This window comes from Mytilus californianus, unplaced genomic scaffold, assembly GCF_021869535.1.
Source record: "Mytilus californianus isolate M0D057914Y unplaced genomic scaffold, xbMytCali1.0.p SCAF_4, whole genome shotgun sequence".
Classification (NCBI taxonomy): domain Eukaryota; kingdom Metazoa; phylum Mollusca; class Bivalvia; order Mytilida; family Mytilidae; genus Mytilus; species Mytilus californianus.
The window spans coordinates 95,003,514-95,025,746 of record NW_026262690.1 but is presented as its reverse complement, the minus strand read 5'-3'; the positions used below and the strand labels follow the sequence as shown (position 1 = coordinate 95,025,746).

The 22,233-nt window shown below is 32.8% G+C and overlaps 1 protein-coding gene across 1 annotated transcript; it reads left to right on the top strand.

The window, feature by feature from the left end:
• Nucleotides 1-1,494: 1,494 nt before the first annotated feature.
• LOC127698894 (UDP-galactose transporter senju-like) lies at nucleotides 1,495-22,013 on the top strand. The gene is made up of 5 exons (XM_052202623.1): nucleotides 1,495-1,638; nucleotides 12,491-12,608; nucleotides 18,402-18,448; nucleotides 19,344-19,483; nucleotides 20,218-22,013. The coding sequence occupies exons 1-5, from the start codon at nucleotides 1,554-1,556 to the stop codon at nucleotides 20,842-20,844; spliced, it is 1,017 nt and encodes a 338-aa protein (XP_052058583.1). The 5' UTR covers nucleotides 1,495-1,553; the 3' UTR covers nucleotides 20,845-22,013.
• Nucleotides 22,014-22,233: the final 220 nt, after the last annotated feature.

Below are 22,233 nucleotides of genomic sequence, written 5' to 3'. Positions count from 1 at the left end.
CCATTAGAAGATTCGATTTATTTTTTCTTAGAATTTCCGCTCTACATAAATTTTAGAAATCAGCTCTTTGAAAACATACAACACTTAGTTGCTATTTCCATAGAACATATTTTATTTGGAACAGACGAAATTAGTGTTGAACAAAACGCAATCCTTTTCAGAAATATACATAACGTGACGGTACCCAAATTGCACCTATTTTGACAGTTTTTTCACCTAAGTTTTTTTATGATAAAGACAAAAATTTCCATTTTCTGTTTATTTTGTAGCCGTATCCTTCTTTATTATATAGGTACACCAATTTGATTTTAATCCCTATTCAGTGAGTCATAGAAAATGGGTTTGAATCGACCTCCAAACTATCCATGATTGCGTAATGAGGAGTACCCAAATTGCATCCATGCTTGAATTCACATCATTAAAAATCAAATAACAAGATGTTTTGTTTTATTTTTTCAAATATTTAGAACAATTTGACATTAGTACATGCTCACTATTCATTTTTTTTAAAAGGGATGCTTGTAACATATTTTTTTTGTTCATTTTTAAAAGATGACTTTTTGTGAACGTCGCATGGCGGCGTTTTCGTACATTTGTCTTTTCCAGTGGAAGCTTCATCTGTTGATATAAACTGTTAACGTTTAGTGTATATTTGAATATATTCACCTATTTTGTAAGACGTGTATAATGTCAAATAACTAAAATACAAATTGTTTAGTCTCAAAGAAATCTTTTAAGAATTGCTCAGCTGTGTATGTTGAATAGGTGCAATTTGGGTACCGTGACGTTAGTTATATACGCCATACAAAACGATTCTTTGATTAATATTGCTATATCTTAAAGTGTATTCGTATCCAACTGTTACTGTTTAAACCGTGATAACTTATTTATTGTATATATTTTTCATATTGTACTGAATTATATAATTGCTGTCATCTTGAAATTTTGTATATTGTACTTATTTGGAGAGGATTATTAAAGTTTAAGTTGTTATAAATTGTATCCAATCATATTGTATATTTAGACAATAAAATATGTTTAAACTATAGTATTTTAATCATATCCTCGATAATAAAAAAAAAAACTCTTATCTTGAACAAATGTTCATTTTCTTCTGTCAGTTTAATAAAACAATAATTAAAATACACGTATATTAGAAAACACACTTTAATCTGTGACATAATATATTGACTAATAGTCCCTGTAAGTATAACAGTCCCAGCTTTAATGCATGTTTCTATATTTATTTATTTGAAATGATTAATATTTTGATTTCTTGACGCTATATTTGTTTTCTTGTCGCGAAATTATTCTTCTTGTCGCTTCTTGTTGCTTCTTGACGCTAACTAGTGAGACCCCTTTGAAAGGGACGAATCCACCCTAACATTTCTAGCACAAGACTCCTTCGGACCGGATATTTATCTGTGTGGTTAAAGCGTTTTTTACCAGATGATTTTATCGTCAAGTGTAGAAGATAATTGTTAACCCCGAATGAAAAATTTGCGTGCACAAACTCGATAGTCAAACATAATCAATTTCATCGCAAAATCAAGATGGGGTGGTGTTCAGAAGATTTGTTTCCTACAAGATTCAGTTTGATCATATTTATTTCATACATGGCACTGTTTATAAATCAAGGTAAGTGTTGACATGATGACAACCACAGGTCAGTTTCAAGAACATAAACATAACTCTGCGTCGTCTTCTCTTTCGTTAGGGTCTCTATGCTGTAGCATTGATAATAAGAGGCAGGTTTTACCTGTGAAAAAAAACGAAGTCCGTATAAAAATACCTGATTTTTGCAAAATTAAAACAACAGTAAACATGGTAAAATGATTTTGAATCTAATTACTAAATCTAAGTCCACAATTTATTTACATTTTACGAATTGTGACATTTAAAATAAAAAATCACTATCATTTAAAACAACCAGTAACCACTGGGATACTCTACACAATTTATATGACTTGGGGCTGAACAATAATTAAGCCTTTTACAAATTGAAAAATAAAAAAAATCCGAGCATAAATTATTTCTGATGTAAAAGTAACTGAATTACAGAAACGTATCCAATGTGGTCATATTGTTAGGAATTTTATACATGACATCATTTTCAATGTAAATAGAGTCTTGTCTCACAACGTAGTTTAAATAAAAACATATTAATAATTTATACCTTAGGCCAAAAAAAAAAGTTTCTCTCTGTTTGCAGTTACCTGACCGACCCTAATTTCAGCGCAGACCCTAAATCATTATATTTCTGTTGTAAAGTGAAAAATTAACTGAACTTGTGTCAAAAGCGAAGTTAGAGTTGCCAATAAATCTAATCAATTGCCTAATACATCCCAATTTTCACAATCATGAATATGACAGCTGTTTTCAGGAAACTTAAGCTTGCTACTCATGTGATGAAATAAACACTTTGCTGCCATTTTGTTCTAACTATTAACCCAGGGAAATTATCCAATCATTAAAAATACGGGTAAACTCGGCCCACGGAAAACACTGACCACAGCAATACTCATGACTCAAAGTCATGTCACAAAAAATAGAATTAAAAAAATTAATAAAATGGAAATACATGTACCGACCTACCTACCCTATTTTTTTTTTTCTGATGTAACATTAAACAGACATATATTTGTTTTTTGGCCTTAAACATGTTAAAACAACGAATATAAAAATCCAGCTTATATATAAACATGATAAACACATCTTTGTACAGGTACAAACTCTGACTGATCTGAGGTGAGTTTCCTTAGAGAATTCATTTTGTTTGCTATGTAATCATAATTTGAATAAGCAGTAGACTAATTTTTATTATGTACACAAACAGGATAAATTCAAAATGTTCGTCCTCGTTTATCATGTTTATATTCTTTTTGGTAATCATTTATACAAACTTATGATTTTCGACATGGCAGGGTCTGTCAACAGAACCAGAATAGAAAAAAGTTAACAATTTTGAGTTCATCAGTATATTGATTCTTGTATTTTTAATTTTCAACTGTTAATGAGGACTTCAACTTCATAGTAATGGAGCAAAAGTGCATTTGTTATTTAATTAATCATTAACTAGAACACACCCGTGAAATTGCTGGCATTTAGAGCGTGGTTGAAAGTATGTAAACTGTTGTAGGATGAATTTTTGTAAAATATTTTATGACTGGAGAATTTCAGAAAAGGTATCAGAAGTCAAATAGGTACTTGGGGACAGGACAATTTTTTAAGCCCCCCCCCTTTTTTTCCAAAATCCGTTTTTTTTTATTTTCTGTTAATTTATATAAATAAACACTATAAATAAAGTGTGAATTTGCTATTAACTATCAATTCCAAGTTTACTACCAACGGCGTTCACTATCTATGGCGTTCACTATATTATATAGAGAGACCTATGAAAATTATTTGTAATTTTAAACAGTCCTAAACGGAAGTCTTGTCTAACTTAAAAGTCCGTCCGATGAAGGAAACAATATCAGGACGCCTTTATTTTTCGTTTTCCTCCCAAAATAACCCAAACGGAATAATCGTAAGCGAGGATGACAAATGCGAGTATGCATGGTACCTATAGGACACAGATGCATGATGATTAATTTATTGTGGAAAGAAGAGAAGCGACACACAGAATGAGGTCTTCTCGTTTAATAGTATAGATACTGTACATACATGTATCATACAACAAACAGTTTGAAAGAATAATTGTCTTGAAGTGAGTTCTTCCCAATCATTTTTTACTGATAGAAAATGGGTCATGAAAGGGCTCTTTATTCATGTTTTGGCAAAAATGGTAGAAAGGCATTTTGGATTTATAAACATAAGGATTAAAGGGCAGAAGGCCTAGGGCAAGGCTAAAAGCATCAAGAGTGCATAGCCCTTCAAAACTTAGCTCACAATATCACGGTGACCCAAATTGTATAATGAGGATCTAAACTTGTAGTTTTGAGTAAATTATCACATATTATCTACCCTTTTCATTTATTAAAAAAATATGTTTATCTGTTCTTTCACAATTGAAATACAGTACAACCATGACAACCTGTGACATACTCTGTTCACCATATGCTATGTTGTAGCTTGTCCTTGCCCTATGTGCCATCAGGCATAGCAAGGACTAAGTAAGTACATTTTTTTGTAAGTAATATGCTATGTTCAACAACAGATGGTGACCATTTATTGGGGGTCATAAAACATAGGATGTTGGTTATTTACTGGGGTCATAAACCATGTGCTGGTGGTCAATCTGGTACATATAAAAACTCAGGTTATGAGACTAATTTTTACTAAAATTGACTTATTATTATTAAGCTATATCATTTATATGTCCACCAGTTGTTTTATTTTATTTTATTTTTTATTTCTTTTGTCATTATCATGGGTGCATTACATTTGCGAGCATTATATTTGCATGCATTTTGGGATTAAAATTTTTTATGTTTGCCCACAGCTTTTGATTACATGTACATTTGCGGCGCATTCCTTTTATAGGCAACACTTGCAAAAATAAAGATACATGTAACTCATAATAAATATGACTATAGTTATTAATTTTGAACATATTTGAATTGAATGATATATTTTTCATATTGAATTCCAAAAAATGTATAAAGTGATCATGAGAAATCCTGTAATAGCTTAAGGCATATACATGTAACTTAATTGCGAATATTTTAGAGAATAGTTTTCTGTTTCCGAATACCCCTGTAGTGATCACAGTCACTTCAGTAAATAGTCTTAGTCAGATTGTAAAGTTGTGCCAAGGAACAAACATGGAGTTTCGTTTGTCAGAAACAAATCAGGGGGAAAATCATTAGGTGAGATGAATTTACTTTAGATCAGTAAACTTAAATTTGCATCTCTAGCAGATACCTCCCTAGCTCCCTAGCTCTGTTCTCATCAAGTTTGATGAAGAATGTTCCCAGGATATACCCAGGATATAATTCAAAAAAGACAGATGTAATTTATGCTACACACTGGACATGGGTGAAATAGGCACATTACATTTGCATGCATTTGGAGATAATTAGTCCCCTACAGACGAAGTCGAAGGGTACTTTAGGTTTGCACTCCGTCTGTCTGTCTGTCTGTCTGTCCATCTGTCAGTCCGGCAAATCAGTTTTCCAGACTTTTTTTCTTCGTGCTTGAAGATATTGATTTGATATTTGGTTTATTGATTCATCATGACAAGTTACAGGTCAAGTTCAATTTTCACGATTTTAGCTTTTCTCTTTGTTCAGTTAAAGCCCTTTCCCAAGAATTAAATTTTTGATGAAATACTTATTAATTAGTAGATTTCTGTTCAAAGGGAAATAAGTCATTTTTTAAAAGACAAAATGACATTTTGGATTTTTTTCATTTTCTTTCGTAAATTGTTTGAAGAATTTAGTGGTAGGTTTGTTTGTCATTCTTGAAGATACTGATTTGATAATTTGTATATAGTTTTATCATGACAAGTTACAGATCAAGTTGGAATTTTGTTCCAGTCTGATAATTTTGTGCAGAATTATGGTCTTTGGACATAGAAAATTCACTTAAACAATCAGTTTTCAACAGTTTTTTTCGTCATGCTTGAAGATTTTGACTTGATATTTTTATGTAGTTTACACCATGACAAGTTATAGATCAAGTTAGAATTTCGTTCCATTCCAATGAATTTGTAACCGGTAGGGGACTATGTATTGCCATGCAATACGCACAGAATGCTTGTTTTTTTACATTTTTGGGCGCATTCATTTTACAGGTAATACAGGTACATGTTCGCTCCCATTCACGTTTGCCCCCTTTCCCGTTCGCACCCCACACATTCACACCCTGGGTCTGTTCGCACCCTTTTTTATTAGTCCCCTACCGACGAAGTCGAAGGGTACTTTAGGTTTGCACTCCGTCCGTCTGTCTGTCTGTCTGTCCATCTGTCAGTCCGGCAAATCAGTTTTCCAGACTTTTTTTCTTCGTGCTTGAAGATATTTATTTGATATTTGGTTTATTGATTTATCATGACAAGTTACAGGTCAAGTTCAATTTTCACAATTTTAACTTTTCTCTTTGTTCAGTTAAAGCCCTTTCCCTAGAATTAAATTTTTGATGAAATACTTATTAATTAGTAGATATCTGTTCAAACAGTCAAGGGTGTAACTTGAATAAGTTATTACAGAAAAATAACATACATGTGTTATTACGGATACTTTCTCTTAATCTGTAGTAACATATGTTTGTTATCAGTTAAATGTACCATAAAAATTTTTTATTTTCAGTGGGCACTTGGGAATTCTTTAAACTTGTGCTTTAACTTAATACATAACCTTGAAAACTAATTTTCCAATTCAATTAATACATTTTTGATCAACCATGGTAAATCAATAAGACAAGGCTTTTAAGTGATAACTTAGCTGTAATAACAAGGCTTAGTTATTACAGGCATTTAACTTATTACATGAGACACTTGGGAATTACTAGGAAGCTTGCGCAGAACCTCATTACATGCTCTTATCATTATTTATTACAATAAATTAAAATACATTTGTGATATATGTAGAGAAGCTGTAATAACACCCTTTAGTTATTACAGGCATATTTTTTCTGTAATAACATGGGTGTGTTATGCATGATTGACAAACTATGGGCTGTTATATCTTTCTAAAGTTTAATATACATAAAGACAATTATAATATCAATAGAACTAGTACACAATTTAACAAAATAAAGGATGTATAATGCCCCTTTAGCCTAGTCAATTTAGCTCTAAAATCACTCAACCTCCAACTAATTGCAACACAAGGTTTTTTTAGTGCAAATCATAATATAGACTTGTACTAACAACATAATAAAACTATATACATTGATATAATTTGCGGAAAAGGTTATTTTTGGGTGAAATATGTGGTTTTTAGAGAAAAAATGATGAAAACTGGAAAAGAAGAAAAATTGTTATCTATGGTTACATTTTTAGACCTAAAGCTTGTTGAAGACAGGAAACCTTATCTTAATAGACTATTATGTAGTCCTCTAGTTATTATTATTCATAATGAAGTAATTTTGAGGTGAAATGAGTGATTTTTAGTGAAAAAACGTTGAAAACTGGAAAAAGTAGAAAATCTCCGTTGTTAATGTTTAATATTTTTGAAATTTGATCTATATAGAAAAAAGAACATACTATGTTATGTTTATTTTGTGAAGTCCTTTAGTTATCAATATTAATATTTGGGTAATTTTGTTTGAATATATGTTTTAAGACAGAAAACCCGAAAACTGGAAATGAAAAAATCTCGGTTATTGATGGTTAAAACTTTCGAATTTGGATCTAAATAGAAAATGCTATTTGATGATTATCTTAAGAAGTTCTATAGTTATTAGTATTTAAAAAAATTGTAATTCTTGTGTAAATTGTGATTTGTAGAGAAAAATTGTGAAAAATAGAAATAAAAAGCTCTGTTATTCATGGTTAAAACTTTTAACATAGGATCTTTATAGACGGACTATATAATCTTATGTTTATATGCATATGTATTCCTCTTATTATCAATATCAATAATAATCAATTTGTTGTGTGAAATATGTTGTTTATGAACTAATTACAAAACAAGAATGTGTCCATAGTACATGGATACCCCACCCGCACTATCATTTTCTATGTTCAGTAGACTGTTTGGGTCAAAACTCTAATTTGGCATTAAAATTAGAAAGACCATATCACAGGGAACATGTGTTCTAAGTTTCAAGTTGATTGGACTTCAACTTCATCAAAAACTACCTTGACCAAAAACGTTAACAAAAAACCTTTAATCTGAAGCGGGACAGACGGACGAACGAACGGACGCACAGACCGAAAAAACATAATGCCCCTAAGTGAGGGGCATAAAAAATGAAAATTTCAAAATCTTGGTTATTTCCAGTTTGTATTTTGAAAACGTAAACAGGGAATGTGTCAAAGAGAAAACAAGGCCACTATAATGGGTCTTTAACATAGCAAGTTAATCCGGCACACGGAGGTAGGCTTCAGCTGACCCCTTAATTATTTTGTACACTAGTTCAGCGAAATGGACACCACCTTAAAGGCCTTGAGTCGGTTTCACAAAAAAACTTACGACTAAGATTGATCGTAAGTCATGGACAATTCAGTATACTTACAATTAATCTTAATCGTAAGTTTTTTTGTGAAATCGACTCCTGAACTCCAATACATACAAATGAACCAAAATTATCAACAACAAAAAAACACACACAAGACAAACAAAGGCTAGATCTTGAGGTTCCTGACTTGGGATAAGTGCAATAATGTGGCTGGGGTAAAACATATTGTGTGAGAACTCAACCCTCCCCTAGTTTCTCTAGACAATGTAGAATAAATAAACACACAGTAAAACTCAGTTTTAAAGAAGTGCATTTTGTGGAAGTTTGAAATTTTTATCTTATGTTTCTGTTATGTATTTATAGTAATTATACGTGTAGGTATAATAAACAAAAAAAATGATTGTGTTCAAAAATAACTGTAAATCAGTTTGGTTACTGACTTTGATTTTGTCATGTTAATTGCTGGAAGAGTTATTTTTCTAGTGTCCTTGCATCGTCATTGATTGTAGTCCTTTTTTTGTTTATTTTTTCATTAGCTACTTTTTCAACATTTGAATTGTATAAAGTCACAGTTAAACACAGACTAATTTTATTTAGCAAGCTCTATCAATATCCAAGTTTAATTTCAGATATATAAGCTTTTTAAGTTTGATAACATTTACTAGTTCACTGAATTAGCATGAAATATAGATCTGATATTGTTTACTTTAGGGCAATTTCAAGGGAAGCTTTGTCAATATGATTATAAGAGCTTGAATTTAAATAGTAATCGTACCAAAGTGGTCCAATTTTGGATGTTGAAAATGAGATAAGCACTGTTGAATGAATTGATGGGACCACTTCCTGGAGGAAGTATTAATAGTAACAGCACATTATGTGTGTACCCAGTAAGGTAAAACCTGTACATGGTGGTCTGAAACATCAACCAAATGATATAAAGAAAAGCATTACAAAGTTCCTTCTTTAAGATATCTCATTGAATTCATACACAGATGATGCATGATCATTTTTTTACAGTTCTTAGGCTAAAGCTGATTGCATTTTATTAAATTAATTCAATGAGATATCTTAAAGAAGGAACTTTGTAATGCTTTTCTTTATATATATATATATATCTTTGACCATAATATTTTCATACAGCAGACAACCCATGTTAGTTCTGTGTATGCTTTAGCCTAAGAACTGTAAAAAAGTGGACGACTTATGGCCAGAGTAAGCGTTTAGATAGTCATGTCTAATCTGAAATTATGTGTGTTGGTTTTCGTTAGTGGTTTGGGTTGCTTTCTCATTTTAAAACCTCAAATCTCTCTTTATTCGTGATTATACTCTATTATAGAAATATCAATGTTAAAGACGCCGTTTTCTGCTTCCGGAATGTGCTGACCTGTAGTCAACTCATTTGAACGTACACCTCATGCCTAAAGAATATAAATGTTTAGCTTTTAAGGTCCACTAAACTCTATCAGTGATTTCCTAAGTATGTTTGATCGCTTGCCAGTGAAACCATAATTTATTGTAAAATCTCCCCACTTTAAAAACATAAGAAGATGTTGTACGATTGCAAATTAGAAAACTTTCCACAAGAGATAACAATGATGTGGGTGTGGATGTTAACAAACTATAATGAGGGTGGTAAAGGGTTATTTTCGTGCAACGTGTTTTGCCATTTTTATTTCACGTGCAGCCGTGAAAAAGGTTCGTTATTCACCGTGTTTCGTGAAATCGGTAAAAAGATCAACGTGCAAGAAATTTTTAATTGTTCGTTCATCGTGAAATGGCAATTTTATTTCGCGTTCTTCCGTGCAGATACCCCCTTTACACCCCTCTATAAAAGCTCATCGTTAAAATATAAAACTGTTAAGACAATAAATGGAAAAACATATACGACAGACAGCAAACAATAACCACCAAATAATAAAGGGCCACTTTCTTGTGATAATCATATTAATAGTGCAGCGTTAACCATGTTTGCGAGCACTCAACCCTCCCATAATCAGGAACAGTTTTGAAATAGCAAACAACATAAGAACAAATTGTAAAACTCAGTTTTTTTCTGTTAAAGACCGATGGAATTTTTTACTAAAGAATAAAGCATGTCATCATGTGGCTCCTTGTTATCCAATAAGAGAAGCTAATTCTTAACCGATATGAAATAAAACCAATTAACAAAAAGACACTGAGTTCTAATAGCTAGTTCAAAGCTAATTACAGTTGATGAATAAATACTGTTGGAACCGACTAAAATATAAATCAGTACACATCCGATTAGCAACCAAATTGAAAAGTCGATTCAGTGTTACAGTCAAAGCTTTATTTATATGGTGAGTGAGTACTGAGATCGTCGCTAATTACATGAGTAGCTATTTGCTTCGAGGAGCTTGAAATTTTCATTTGTGAAAAAATATTTAACATACAATCATTTAACACTCATCATTCTTATTTTTTAATGAAAAACATTGTTGGATTCTAAATCTTAACATGTTTGTTCCAGAAGGAAAATGAAAATAAAAATATTGTTTTCTTTATAGAATTGTGGGGAAAAAATACATTAAAGACTTTGAATTTCAAAAACTAAGTCTTGCATTTCGAGAACCCCTTCCCCCAACAAAAAATTAACTGTCAGTGCCTTTAACACACGGGCAGAATTCTTTCAAATACCGAGTAAGATTGTGACGAAGTTGGTTATTCTAATCCAGTACAGTTTTCCATTTACAGGTTACATACCAACACTGTGGTGGAGAATTAGATTCTTGGATTGTAAAATAGCAGAACACAATCGCGGTCTATATCTTTATTCAAATATACAAATTTTGAGACAAGAAAGTGATGCATTTGTAATATTATTCTTTTAAATTGAGATTATTGTATTATTTCAACTGTTTTAAAAAAATACGGAACATTTTTTGTATAAATTAATTTTTTTCAACTTTGGCAAATAAGGGGAAGCAACTCATATAACCTTACTTTTACTACACAAAATTTTGATTAATTACACCACTTTCCGCAAAATATATTTTTGTATAATTTTAGTATGTTGTTCATAGATAGTAACATACTTGTTTTTCAGAGAAAAACTTTGTGTTGCAATTAGTTGAAGGTTGTTCACTAAATTGACTAGACTACTTTGAAACATGTAACATACATATGTTATCACAGATTTTTTATTTTTTTAGCCCTCAATAACAAATGTATGTTATTTTTCTCTAATAACTTATTTAAGTTAGACCCTTGACTGTCAAAGGGAAATAACTAATTTTTTAAAAGACTTTTAAAAGACAAAATGACATTTTGGAATTTTTTTCATTTTCTTTGGTAAATTGTTTGAAGAATTTAATGATAGGTTTGTTTGTCATTCTTGAAGATATTGATTTGATAATTAGTATATAGTTTTATCATGACAAGTTACAGATCAAGTTGGAATTTTGTTTCAATCTGATAATTTTGTGCAGAATTATGGTCTTTGGACATAGAAAATTCACTTAAATAATCAGTTTTCAACAGTTTTTTTCGTCATGCTTGAAGATTTTGACTTGATATTTTTATGTAGTTTACACCATGACAAGTTATAGATCAAGTTAGAATTTCATTCCATTACAATGAATTTGTAACCGGTAGGGGACTATGTATTGCCAAGCAATACTCACAGAATGCTTGTTGGTTTTGTGTTGAATAAAGTTTTAATCGTGTTTAAGTTAGTATCTATAAATAAGTTTTTCTGATTGTTTCAAATTAAAGTGACATACTAAAAACGTGAACAGGTTTCCTTTAGTTTTTTATGGCTATACAAATGGTAACTGTGAGCATACACCATGTACACATGAGTCCGATTTAAAAAAGCTTGAGAGGCAGATTATCCCTGAGGTTGCAAAGCTACATCCAACATAACTGATAGGTCTATGAAATTAGTATTTAAATGTATTTACATGAGTTTCCTGCAAAATGAATGGGCACAAATGTAATCAAAAGCTGGATGCAAACGTAACGGTTTTTATGCGCAAATGTAAGCACCAATTATCATTTTACCTGCGACACATCATATACATGTACATTTGCAATGTACCTGAGACAATTACTTGTAAACTATATCATATATAGATATAAGAAGATGTGGTATGAGTGCCAATGAGACAACTCTCCATCCATGTATATATTTTATTTATCGCTTAAATATATTCAAGATTTCCCTTAAAATCGTGACTTGTGATATGATTAATACCTCGTGTATTATTTGAGCTGTAGGTGGTATAATGATGGACAAATAGGGCCACCATAGTGGTCATAGTTTTAGTGACCACTATTTATCAGAGTATGTCACAGGTAGTACTATATGAAAGAATGCTTTTTAAATAAGTTTTAAAATTTTTTCAAGAATGCTTTGCTGTACTAATTAACTAACATCAATGCCTAAGTCTTTGCTATTTTTCAGGTATTTTTGTAACAGCATCTAAAAGTAAAGATAACACATACAATTACAATACAGTTACAGCTGTGTTACTGACAGAATGTGTCAAGCTTGTTGCAGCAGCTTGTATATTTTTAAAAGAGTGAGTTATTATAAATTAAATGTCTGTAAAATTGTTCTAGCGTAATTTAGCATTGGTATACCCTAATGCAATAATTTTTTGCCGGGATGCTGTTATTTGAAATTTCTTGGGAGAACACTGTAGTTTGTTACATTATCCAAATATCCTATATCTCAACCATACTACAGACTTTTGTATAGGATCAATTTTACAGTCATTATCAGCTTCTAAGCTGTAAATATAATGATTGTTGTAGAAAATTGATATTCAACAGATGTTCTCATCCTTCTTTCACAGCAAGGGCTACAGGTTTGATATCAAAACAGTTAAAAGGATTCTTTCTTCTGATGGTCTGACAAATTTGAATACTTGTCTCCAACAAATACTGCTGATTTGATTTATATTTTATGATGAGACTTCATGAAGCTTGTTAGGATTGTTGGTTCTGATTATTTTTGCTTTGTAGCTCACCGTTCCGAAGGAACTGTGAGCTTTTGCCATCACTTGGCGTCCTTCGTCCGTCTGGTGTAAACTATTTCAAACATCATCTCCTCTGAAACTACTGAACCAATTCCAACCAAACTTAAGCTGAATGATGCTTAGGGTATCTAGAATAAAGTTTGTGTTTTATTTACTGTTTCATCAAATAACATGGCCGCCATGGCTAAAAATAGAACATAGAGGAAAAATGCAGTTTTTGGCTTATATCTCAAAAACCAAAGCATTTAGAGCAAATCTGACATGGGTTAAAGTGTTCAATAGGTGAAGTTCTATCAGCCCTGAAATTTTCAGTTGAATCTGATAACCCATTGTTGGGTTGCTGCCACAAAATTGGTAATTTTAAGGAAATTTTGCAGTTTTTATACGAATAAAAAAAAAATTTGCTGTTGTATATTGGTATGACGTTGGCGTTGTCGTCGGCGGCAGCGTCGTTGTCATTGTCGTCCGAAGACACATTGGTTTTCGCACTTTAACTTTACTTTAAGTGAATGGATCTCTATGAAATTTTACCATAAGGTTCAATACAACAAAAGGAAGGTTGGGATTGATTTTGGGGGTTATGGTACCAACAGTTAAGAAATTAGGGGCCAAAAATAAGCATTTTTGTAACTTCCAGACATAACTTGTGTGTTAGTGTATGGATCTCTCTGACATTGTACCACAAGGTTCCATATCACAAAATGAATGCTGGGATTGATTTGGGGGGTAATTGCCTCAAAATGTTAGGAATTAGGGGCCAAAAAAAGGGCAAAAAACAAGCATTTTTCTAGTTTCATGACAATAACTTGTGTGTAAGTGTATGGATCTTTCTGAAATTGTACTACAAGGTTCCATATCACAAAAGGAAAGCTGGAATTGAGTTTGGGGGTAATTGCCCAAAACGTTTAGGAATAAGGGGCCAAAAATAACCATTTTTAGCTCACCTGGCCCGAAGGGCCAAGTGAGCTTTTCTCATCACTTGGCGTCCGTCGTCCGGCGTCGTCCGTAGTCGTCCGTCGTCGGCGTTAACTTTTTACATTTTGAACTTCTTCTAGAGAACCACTGAATGGAATGAAACCAAACATGGCATGAATGTTCCTTATGAGGTGCTGACCAAGTGTTGTTACTTTGTAGCCGATCCATCATCCAAGATGGCCGCCAGCGGGGGACTTAGTTTAACATAGGACCCTATGGGAAATGCATACAAATGACTTCTTTTAGAGAACCACTGAATGGAATAAAACCAAACATGGCATGAATGTTCCTTATGAGGTGCTGACCAAGTGTTGTTACTTTGTAGCCGATCCATCATCCAAGATGGCCGCCAGCGGGGGACTTAGTTTAACATAGGACCCTATGGGAAATGCATACAAATGACTTCTTTTAGAGAACCACTGAATGGAATAAAACCAAACATGGCATGAATGTTCCTTATGAGGTGCTGACCATGTGTTGTTACTTTGTAGCCGATCCATCATCCAAGATGGCCGCCATCAGGGAACTTAGTTTAACATAGGACCCTATGGGAAATACATACAAATGTCTTCTTTTAGAGAACCACTGAATGGAATGAAACCAAACATGGCATGAATGTTCCTTATGAGGTGCTGACCAAGTGTTGTTACTTTGTAGCCGATCCATCATCCAAGATGGCCGCCAGCGGTGGACTTAGTTTAACATAGGACCCTATGGGAAATGCATACAAATGACTTCCTTTAGAGAACCACTGAATGGAATAAAACCAAACATGGCATGAATGTTCCTTATGAGGTGCTGACCATGTGTTGTTACTTTGTAGCCGATCCATCATCCAAGATGGCCGCCATCAGGGAACTTAGTTTAACATAGGACCCTATGGGAAATACATACAAATGTCTTCTTTTAGAGAACCACTGAATGGAATGAAACCAAACATGGCATGAATGTTCCTTATGAGGTGCTGACCAAGTGTTGTTACTTTGTAGCCGATCCATCATCCAAGATGGCCTCCAGCGGGGGACTTAGTTTAACATAGGACCCTATGGGAAATACATAAAAATGTCTTCTTTTAGAGAACCACTGAATGGAATGGAACCAAACATGGCATGAATGTTCCTTATGAGATGCTGACCAAGTGTTGCTACTTTGCAGTCGGTCCATCATCCAAGATGGCCGCCAGCGGGGGACTTAGTTTAACATAGGACCCTATGGGAAATACATACAAATGTCTTCTTTTAAAGAACCACTGAATGGAATGAAACCAAACATGGCATGAATGTTCCTCATGAGGTGCTGACCAAGTGTTGTTACTTTGTAGCCGATCCATCATCCAAGATGGCAGCCAGCGGGGGACTTAGTTTAACATAGGACCCTATGGGAAATACATACAAATGTCTTCTTTTAGAGAACCACTGAATGGAATGAAACCAAACATGGCATGAATGTTCCTTATGAGGTGCTGACCAAGTGTTGTTACTTTGCAGTCTGTCCATCATCCAAGATGGCCTACAGCAGGGGACTTAGTTTAACAAAGGACCTATGGGAAATACATACAAATGTCTTCTTTTAGAGAACCACTGAATGGAATGAAACCAAACATGGCATGAATCTTCCTTATGAAATGCTGACCAAGTGTTGTTACTTTGTAGCCGATCCATCATCCAAGATGGCTGCCAGCCGGGGACTTAGTTTAACATAGGACCCTTTGGAAAATACATAAAAATGTCTTCTTTTAGAGAACCAAAAAATGGAACGGAACCAAACATGGCATGAATGTTCCTTATGAGATGTTGACCAAGTGTTGTTACTTTGCAGCCGATCCATCATCCAAGATGGCCGACAGCGGGGGACTTAGTTTAACATAGGACCCTATGGGAAATACATACAATTGTCTTCTTTTAGAGAACCACTGAATGGATTTGAACCAAACATGACATGAATGTTCCTTATGAGTTGCTGACCAAGTGTTGTTACTTTGCAGTCGATCCATCATCCAAGATGGCCGCTAGGGGGGGGGGGGCTTAGTTTAACATAGGACCCTATGGGAAATACATACAAATGTCTTCTTTTAGAGTACCACTGAATGGAATGAAACCAAACATGGCATGAATGTTCCTTATGAAGTGCTGACCAAGTGTTGCTACTTTGTTGCCGATTTACTGTTCAAGATGGCCACCAGGATATTTTATTAAATAATGGGACCAATATTAATCAAAATTTGGCCTCAATCATTATTTGGGTATCTGTTATGATTTTTATCTATCTTTACATGATTTCTAAAACCAAAGTAGAGTCAGGTGAGCGACACAGGCTCTTGAGAGCCTCTAGTTCTAATTTCAAGACAATACCTTGTGTTCAAGTGTATTGATCTCTCTGAAATTGTACTGCAAGGTACCATACCACAAAGGGAAGGTTGGGATTTGATTTTGGGGGTAATTGCCTCAAAATTTTAGGAATTAGGGGCCAAAAAGGGGCAAAAAACAAGCATTTTTCTAGTTTCAGGACAATAACTTGTGTGTAAGTGTATGGATCTTTATGAAATTGTACTACAAGGTTCCATATCACAAAGGGAACGCTGGGTTTGAGTTTGGGGGTAATTGCCCAAAATGTTTAGGAATTTGGGGCCAAAAAGGGGCCAAAAAACAAGCATTTTTCTAGTTTCCAGACAATATCTTGTATTTAAGTGTATGGATCTCTCTGAAATTGTACTGCAAGGTACCATACCACAAAGGGACGGCTGTGATTGAGTTTGGGGGTGATGAATCATAAGGGGGTTCAAAAAATTGGGGGGGGATTTTTTCCTTTTTTGTTCCTTAAAATTTTCCATTTTAAATTGTTTATTTCTGATTTATATATAAAAGCAAATAATAATGATATGGTTTGAATAGGTAAATTAAAAATTTTTAAGTTCTAAGACCACATTCATTCTGATTGATGGATTGTTGGTTGGTTAACGTCCAGTGGTAAATATTTCATGCATACTCAGGACGATACACATTCATTCTGTGTCAAAAACCTATGCTGTGTCAAATATTTAATCACAATCCGAATTCAGTGCTGTATCAAGCTTGAATGTTGTGTCCATACTTGCCCCAACTGTTCAGGGTTTCGACCTCTGCGGTCATATCAAGCTGCGCTCAGCGGAGCATTTTATTGGTTATTATCTTGAATATTATTAATGATAAAGATAAACTGTGAAAAGCAAAAATGTTCAGCAAGGTAAGATCTACAAATAAGTTCTTATGATCAAAATTGTCAATTGACCCCTTAAGGAGTTATTGCCCTTTAAGGGCAATTTTACACAATTTGTTTATCATGTTTTCTAACTTTAAAAAATCTTCTTCTCTGAAACTACTGAACCAATTCCAAACAACTTAAGCTGAATGATTCTAAGGGTATCTAGAATAAAGTTTGTGTTTTATTTTCTGTTTCGTAAAAATAGAATGTTGGGGTAAAATGCAATTTTTGGCTTATATCTCAAAAACCAAAGCATTTAGAGCTTATCTGATGGATGTAAAAATGTTTATTAGGCCTTGCTCTGTCAGCCCTGAAATTTTCAGATGAATCTAACAACCCATTGTTGGAATTCTGCCACTTAATTGGTAATTTTAAGGAAATTTTGCAGATTTTGGTTATTATCTTGAATATTATTAATGATAAAGATAAACTGTAAACAGCAAAAATGTTCAGCAAAGTAAGATCTACAAATAAGTTCTGATGACAAAAATTGTCAATTGTCCCCTTAAGGAGTTATTGCCCTTTAAAATCAATTTTTCACAATTTGTTCATTTAGTTTGCTTATTTAAAAGATCTTCTCCTTTGAAATTGCTGAATCAATTTCAGCCAAACTTGGGCTGAATGAGTTTCAGAGTATCTAGTATAAATTTTGTATTTTATTTTCTTGTACGTCTAGAAACATAGCCATTATGGCTAAAATGAAACATAGGGGTAAAATGCATTTCTTTGATTTTGAAGAAAATATGACAGATACAAAGAACATTTCAATCGATGTTTTAAGCCATTCATTAATATACATGTATATTGAAAAGCAAAAATAATCATTGATGAAAGATTTAAGCAAAAAATTACAGGTGAGCAATTCAGGCTCTTGAGAGCCTCTTGTTTCAATTGCAAGTATTCAACCAGTAGGGGAAGATACCTTAACTAGCTTCTTGTAGTAGGGCGCACATTTTGAACCTGCATTCCAGATTATTTGCCAATTTATTTGATTAATAAACAAAATTCATTCCACACATGTACTAGTTCAGATAGATATATTTCTTTTTCCGTTTGTTTATTTTGTTTTATGTTTATAATTTTTCATCGTCATTCATTAATTAGTTTATTTCTTTTCAGTAATACAGTCAGTTCTCTTCTGTCAGATATTACCAAACATAAAGATGGTAAGGAATTCTTATCCACTATTTGTATATCATGTAAACAAAATATGTAGGTAGGGCAATATGTAGTATACTACAGTGTATCAATGAAACTCTAAATTGTTCCAACAAATTACAAAATCTGCAAAACAGCTGACTTTAAAAGAGAGTTGGTAAAAACTCACATTCAAATTTTCCACACCAACAAATTTCAGTTCTTTTACAACTTCATGTTCATGGACCGTTGGTGTAAAAATGAAACATTTCAAGGAATTAAGGAAAATTATGAGAGAATGGACTCACTGGTTTGATACAACAGGTTTGTCTTTTACAGCCTTGTAGGATTGTCAATTATCACTTTGGTTATTAAATCTCAAGCCAAGAGTATGGAGAGTTTCATAGAGTAAAAAAATCCTTTTGAATCATCTTTTCAAGAGATTAGTAGAAGGTTACCTGTTGGCAGACTTAATTTCTGTCCCTATTCAACATATTGATATTTCCATTGGCAGTCCAAATATTTTCTCTACATGTGTTTCATACCATTCTTACCCTCTGCTGAACTTATTAACTTGATTATTTTTCTCATTGTGAATATGCATGAACTATTTGCCACTGGAACTTTCTGAAAGTAAAGTTATCAACTACCAGTGTGTCACTTACATCATCATCATTATGTTTTTTTTTCTAGGTTACAGTATTTTTTTTTTAAATTTTTCTACTAAAAGCTTGCCAAGCATTTCATATATTTTAGGTTTAACTGTCAGTATGTGGAGAAGTTAACATATTACATGAGATTAATTAATCTTAAAAGAGAAGTACCAGTATGCACTTTTGTCTTTATTGATCAAATGAAGAGTAAAAATTTAACGTGTACAATAAAGTGCGATACAGTAAATATTATTACTTAATTTTTTTTCAGTGCTACTGTATTACCTTGTACCATCAGCGTTATATTGTTTATACAATAACCTGGTCTTTGTTAACCTGGCATCATATGACCCAACAACATACTTCCTGTTACTACAGTTCAGAGTTGTATTGACGGGTGTGATATTTCAGGTATGTTCTTATTTTTCAAAAGGAAAGAAAAAACTACAAATACAATTCACACAAGATAAATATAAAAATATGAAGACGTGGGATAATTGCCAATGAGACAACTCTCCACCAGAGACCAAATGATGTGGAATTAAGCAACTATAGGTCACTCACTGTACGATATGCAAAACCTATATCACACAGCAAGCTTTAAAAGGTCCCAAAATGACAAATGAATAAATAATATAAACTAGAAAACTAATGGCTTAATTTATGAACAAAACAATAAACAAATATAATATTCAGCAACAAACAACAGCCACTGAATTACAGGCTCCTTAAGATGCTTATCTCAAAAGTTAAAAGCATTTATAAACTTTCTAACAGTTATCTTTACAAAACATACATTTCTTAAAATTGTTAGGAAACTAAGGTTCTGACTCGTTCTATTAAAGTTGACATAGACGGTTTGGGCTATTTTAAGGTCCCTTATGATTGTATACCTCCCCAACTAATAATACATCCTTGGCTTTAAATTTTGGGGATTTTTCCATTCCTGATGAAGAAAAATCCAGAAAAGAGCTGTAGGCAAAACAAACTTTTGAACTGTTACTTTCATCATTTAATAGAAATGCTGAGAATTACAAAATTTTATTGGTAAACTAAATTTATAGTTAAAAAAATCTATGGTGGTAACTGATATTATAATTTTCCATATGTACATGTAGTAAGCATTTCAAAATTGATCGTTTCAGATTGTTTTCAATAAGAAGTTGACAACGCTTCAGTGGGTGTCACTAGGATGCCTTACATTCGGATGTGTCTTGAAAGAGTATGGCAAAATGTCACAAAAAACAAGTGACAAATCGTCAGATTTCATGTCCTACCTTGACCCTCACCTGTTTCTTATCATCGTCCAGGTGTTCAGCTCATGTTTTGCAGGCGTGTACAATGAGTACCTGTTGAAAGACAAAGGTGTAGATGTCCACATAATGGTACAGAACGTATTCATGTATTTAGATTCTATCTTATGTAACGTCATAGCACTGGGATTTAAAGGAGATTTGTCCAATGCCTTCACATTTACTAGTCTCAGCACTATGGCCCAACCTAGTGTGATATGTATAGTTCTGAACAATGCCGCTATTGGTATAGTCACCAGTTTATTCTTACGATCACTGAATTCCATATTGAAGACATTTGCTAGTGCTTTAGAACTTATGTTTACTGCAGTTTTGTGCTGGATGATCTTTGGTATATCTATTGACATGTACACAGTAGTGGCACTTGGAATTGTAACAGCAGCCACTTTTCTGTATTCTCACAAACCTGTTGTCAACCTGGCCAAGACGGATGAGCACAAAACAAAAGAAGATGTCTAAATAATTCTGTTTAAATCTTCAAAAGGCTGATACTGTAACCAATGAAACAAAACCATAATCTTGTGATTTGTTGATCAGTTCCTTACCAAATTATTAACAAACGTAAAAAGAAGTAGCGACTTATATAAAGTTTTTTACTGGATCTTTTGTGATCAGTGCTTTAAGTTTTTGTCATGTTGTTAAAAGCAACTATTTATACTTTTTATAAGTATCATTTATGCACCAAAATCTTTTGCTATTCAGTTATAGTGTTTAAAACCATAATTTTCAACCCATAATTTAAACTCCTTAACATGCTTAAGGCAGTTTTAGTTTATTTAAACAAATTCAAAGCTGATATAATCAATATTCTTATCAGAAAAATATTATTTCTTTTAAGGACTGTATTTGAGTTAAACTATTTGAATTTTGTGTGGAACACAAATGTAAGAATAGGCTTAAAGTCAGAAATTATAGATACTTTTCTTTTTTTTTTTATTGACTTCCTTGTTTCTTTCTAGAAATATGTAATTTCAACTGATTAGTATCCAATGAAAAACTTTTTTTGCTTGCAATTTTGTCTGGAAATATTGTAAAGAATGGTTATAATACACAAATGCAATTAGTACAATCAAACAAGTGTTCATCCTTTATGCCTAAAAACATGTTTAGCCTTTGAGAAACATTTAACCTTGAATATTATAACTGTAAACTTGAAGTTACTGTCAAATTCTTTTTTTAATTTTAATCTCTCTGTTGCAAATGTGTTTGTGTGGCTTATATTAAGTCAAATATAGAGCATAGACACATGATATATTTCAAAGTTCAGACATAGCAGAAAACTTTCATTAGCTGCTGTGTAAGCTACAGCATTGTTTATTTAGAATATATAGACAATAAATATACAGTTAAATACCACTAAAAGCAAATATTTTCTGAATTGAGATTTATACAACAAACTAAGCTTACCAATTCATGAAAAATTTGCAGTTTAGCTTGTAGGATTGTGGCATATCAAGGGTGATAAGTGAAATTCACAATAAATATATACACACAAAGTTTTTATCTATAGTCAGCATATTATATCTTTATTTGAAAATCACCATATTTATATTTATGCAAATGTTCTATGCAAATTTTTCTATTGCTTATTTACAATTTTGTATTGTTTGAATTAAATATTTTTTGTGTTTTTTGTTAATAATGTCAGTTCGGGGTAATACTTATTCAAGTGTTTTTTATTTACTTGAACAGGTGAATAATTTTGGAGGTAGAGTTATATCCCTTGGACATTCAGAATTTTTTAACTAATATCAGTGGCGGATCCAGAACTTTTTGTAAGGGGGGGCCTGCTCCAGTCACGCTTCAGTGATTCCCTATATAATCAACCAAATTTTTCCCACAATAGGG

Bases quoted from the DNA above. Each gene is read 5' to 3' on its own strand.
- LOC127698894 (XM_052202623.1), top strand. From the start codon at position 1,554: ATGGGGTGGTGTTCAGAAGATTTGTTTCCTACAAGATTCAGTTTGATC. The intron at 12,609-18,401 runs GTGAGTTATTAT...ATTTCTTTTCAG, and splicing joins GCTTGTATATTTTTAAAAGA to TAATACAGTCAGTTCTCTTC. The intron at 19,484-20,217 runs GTATGTTCTTAT...TGATCGTTTCAG, and splicing joins TGACGGGTGTGATATTTCAG to ATTGTTTTCAATAAGAAGTT.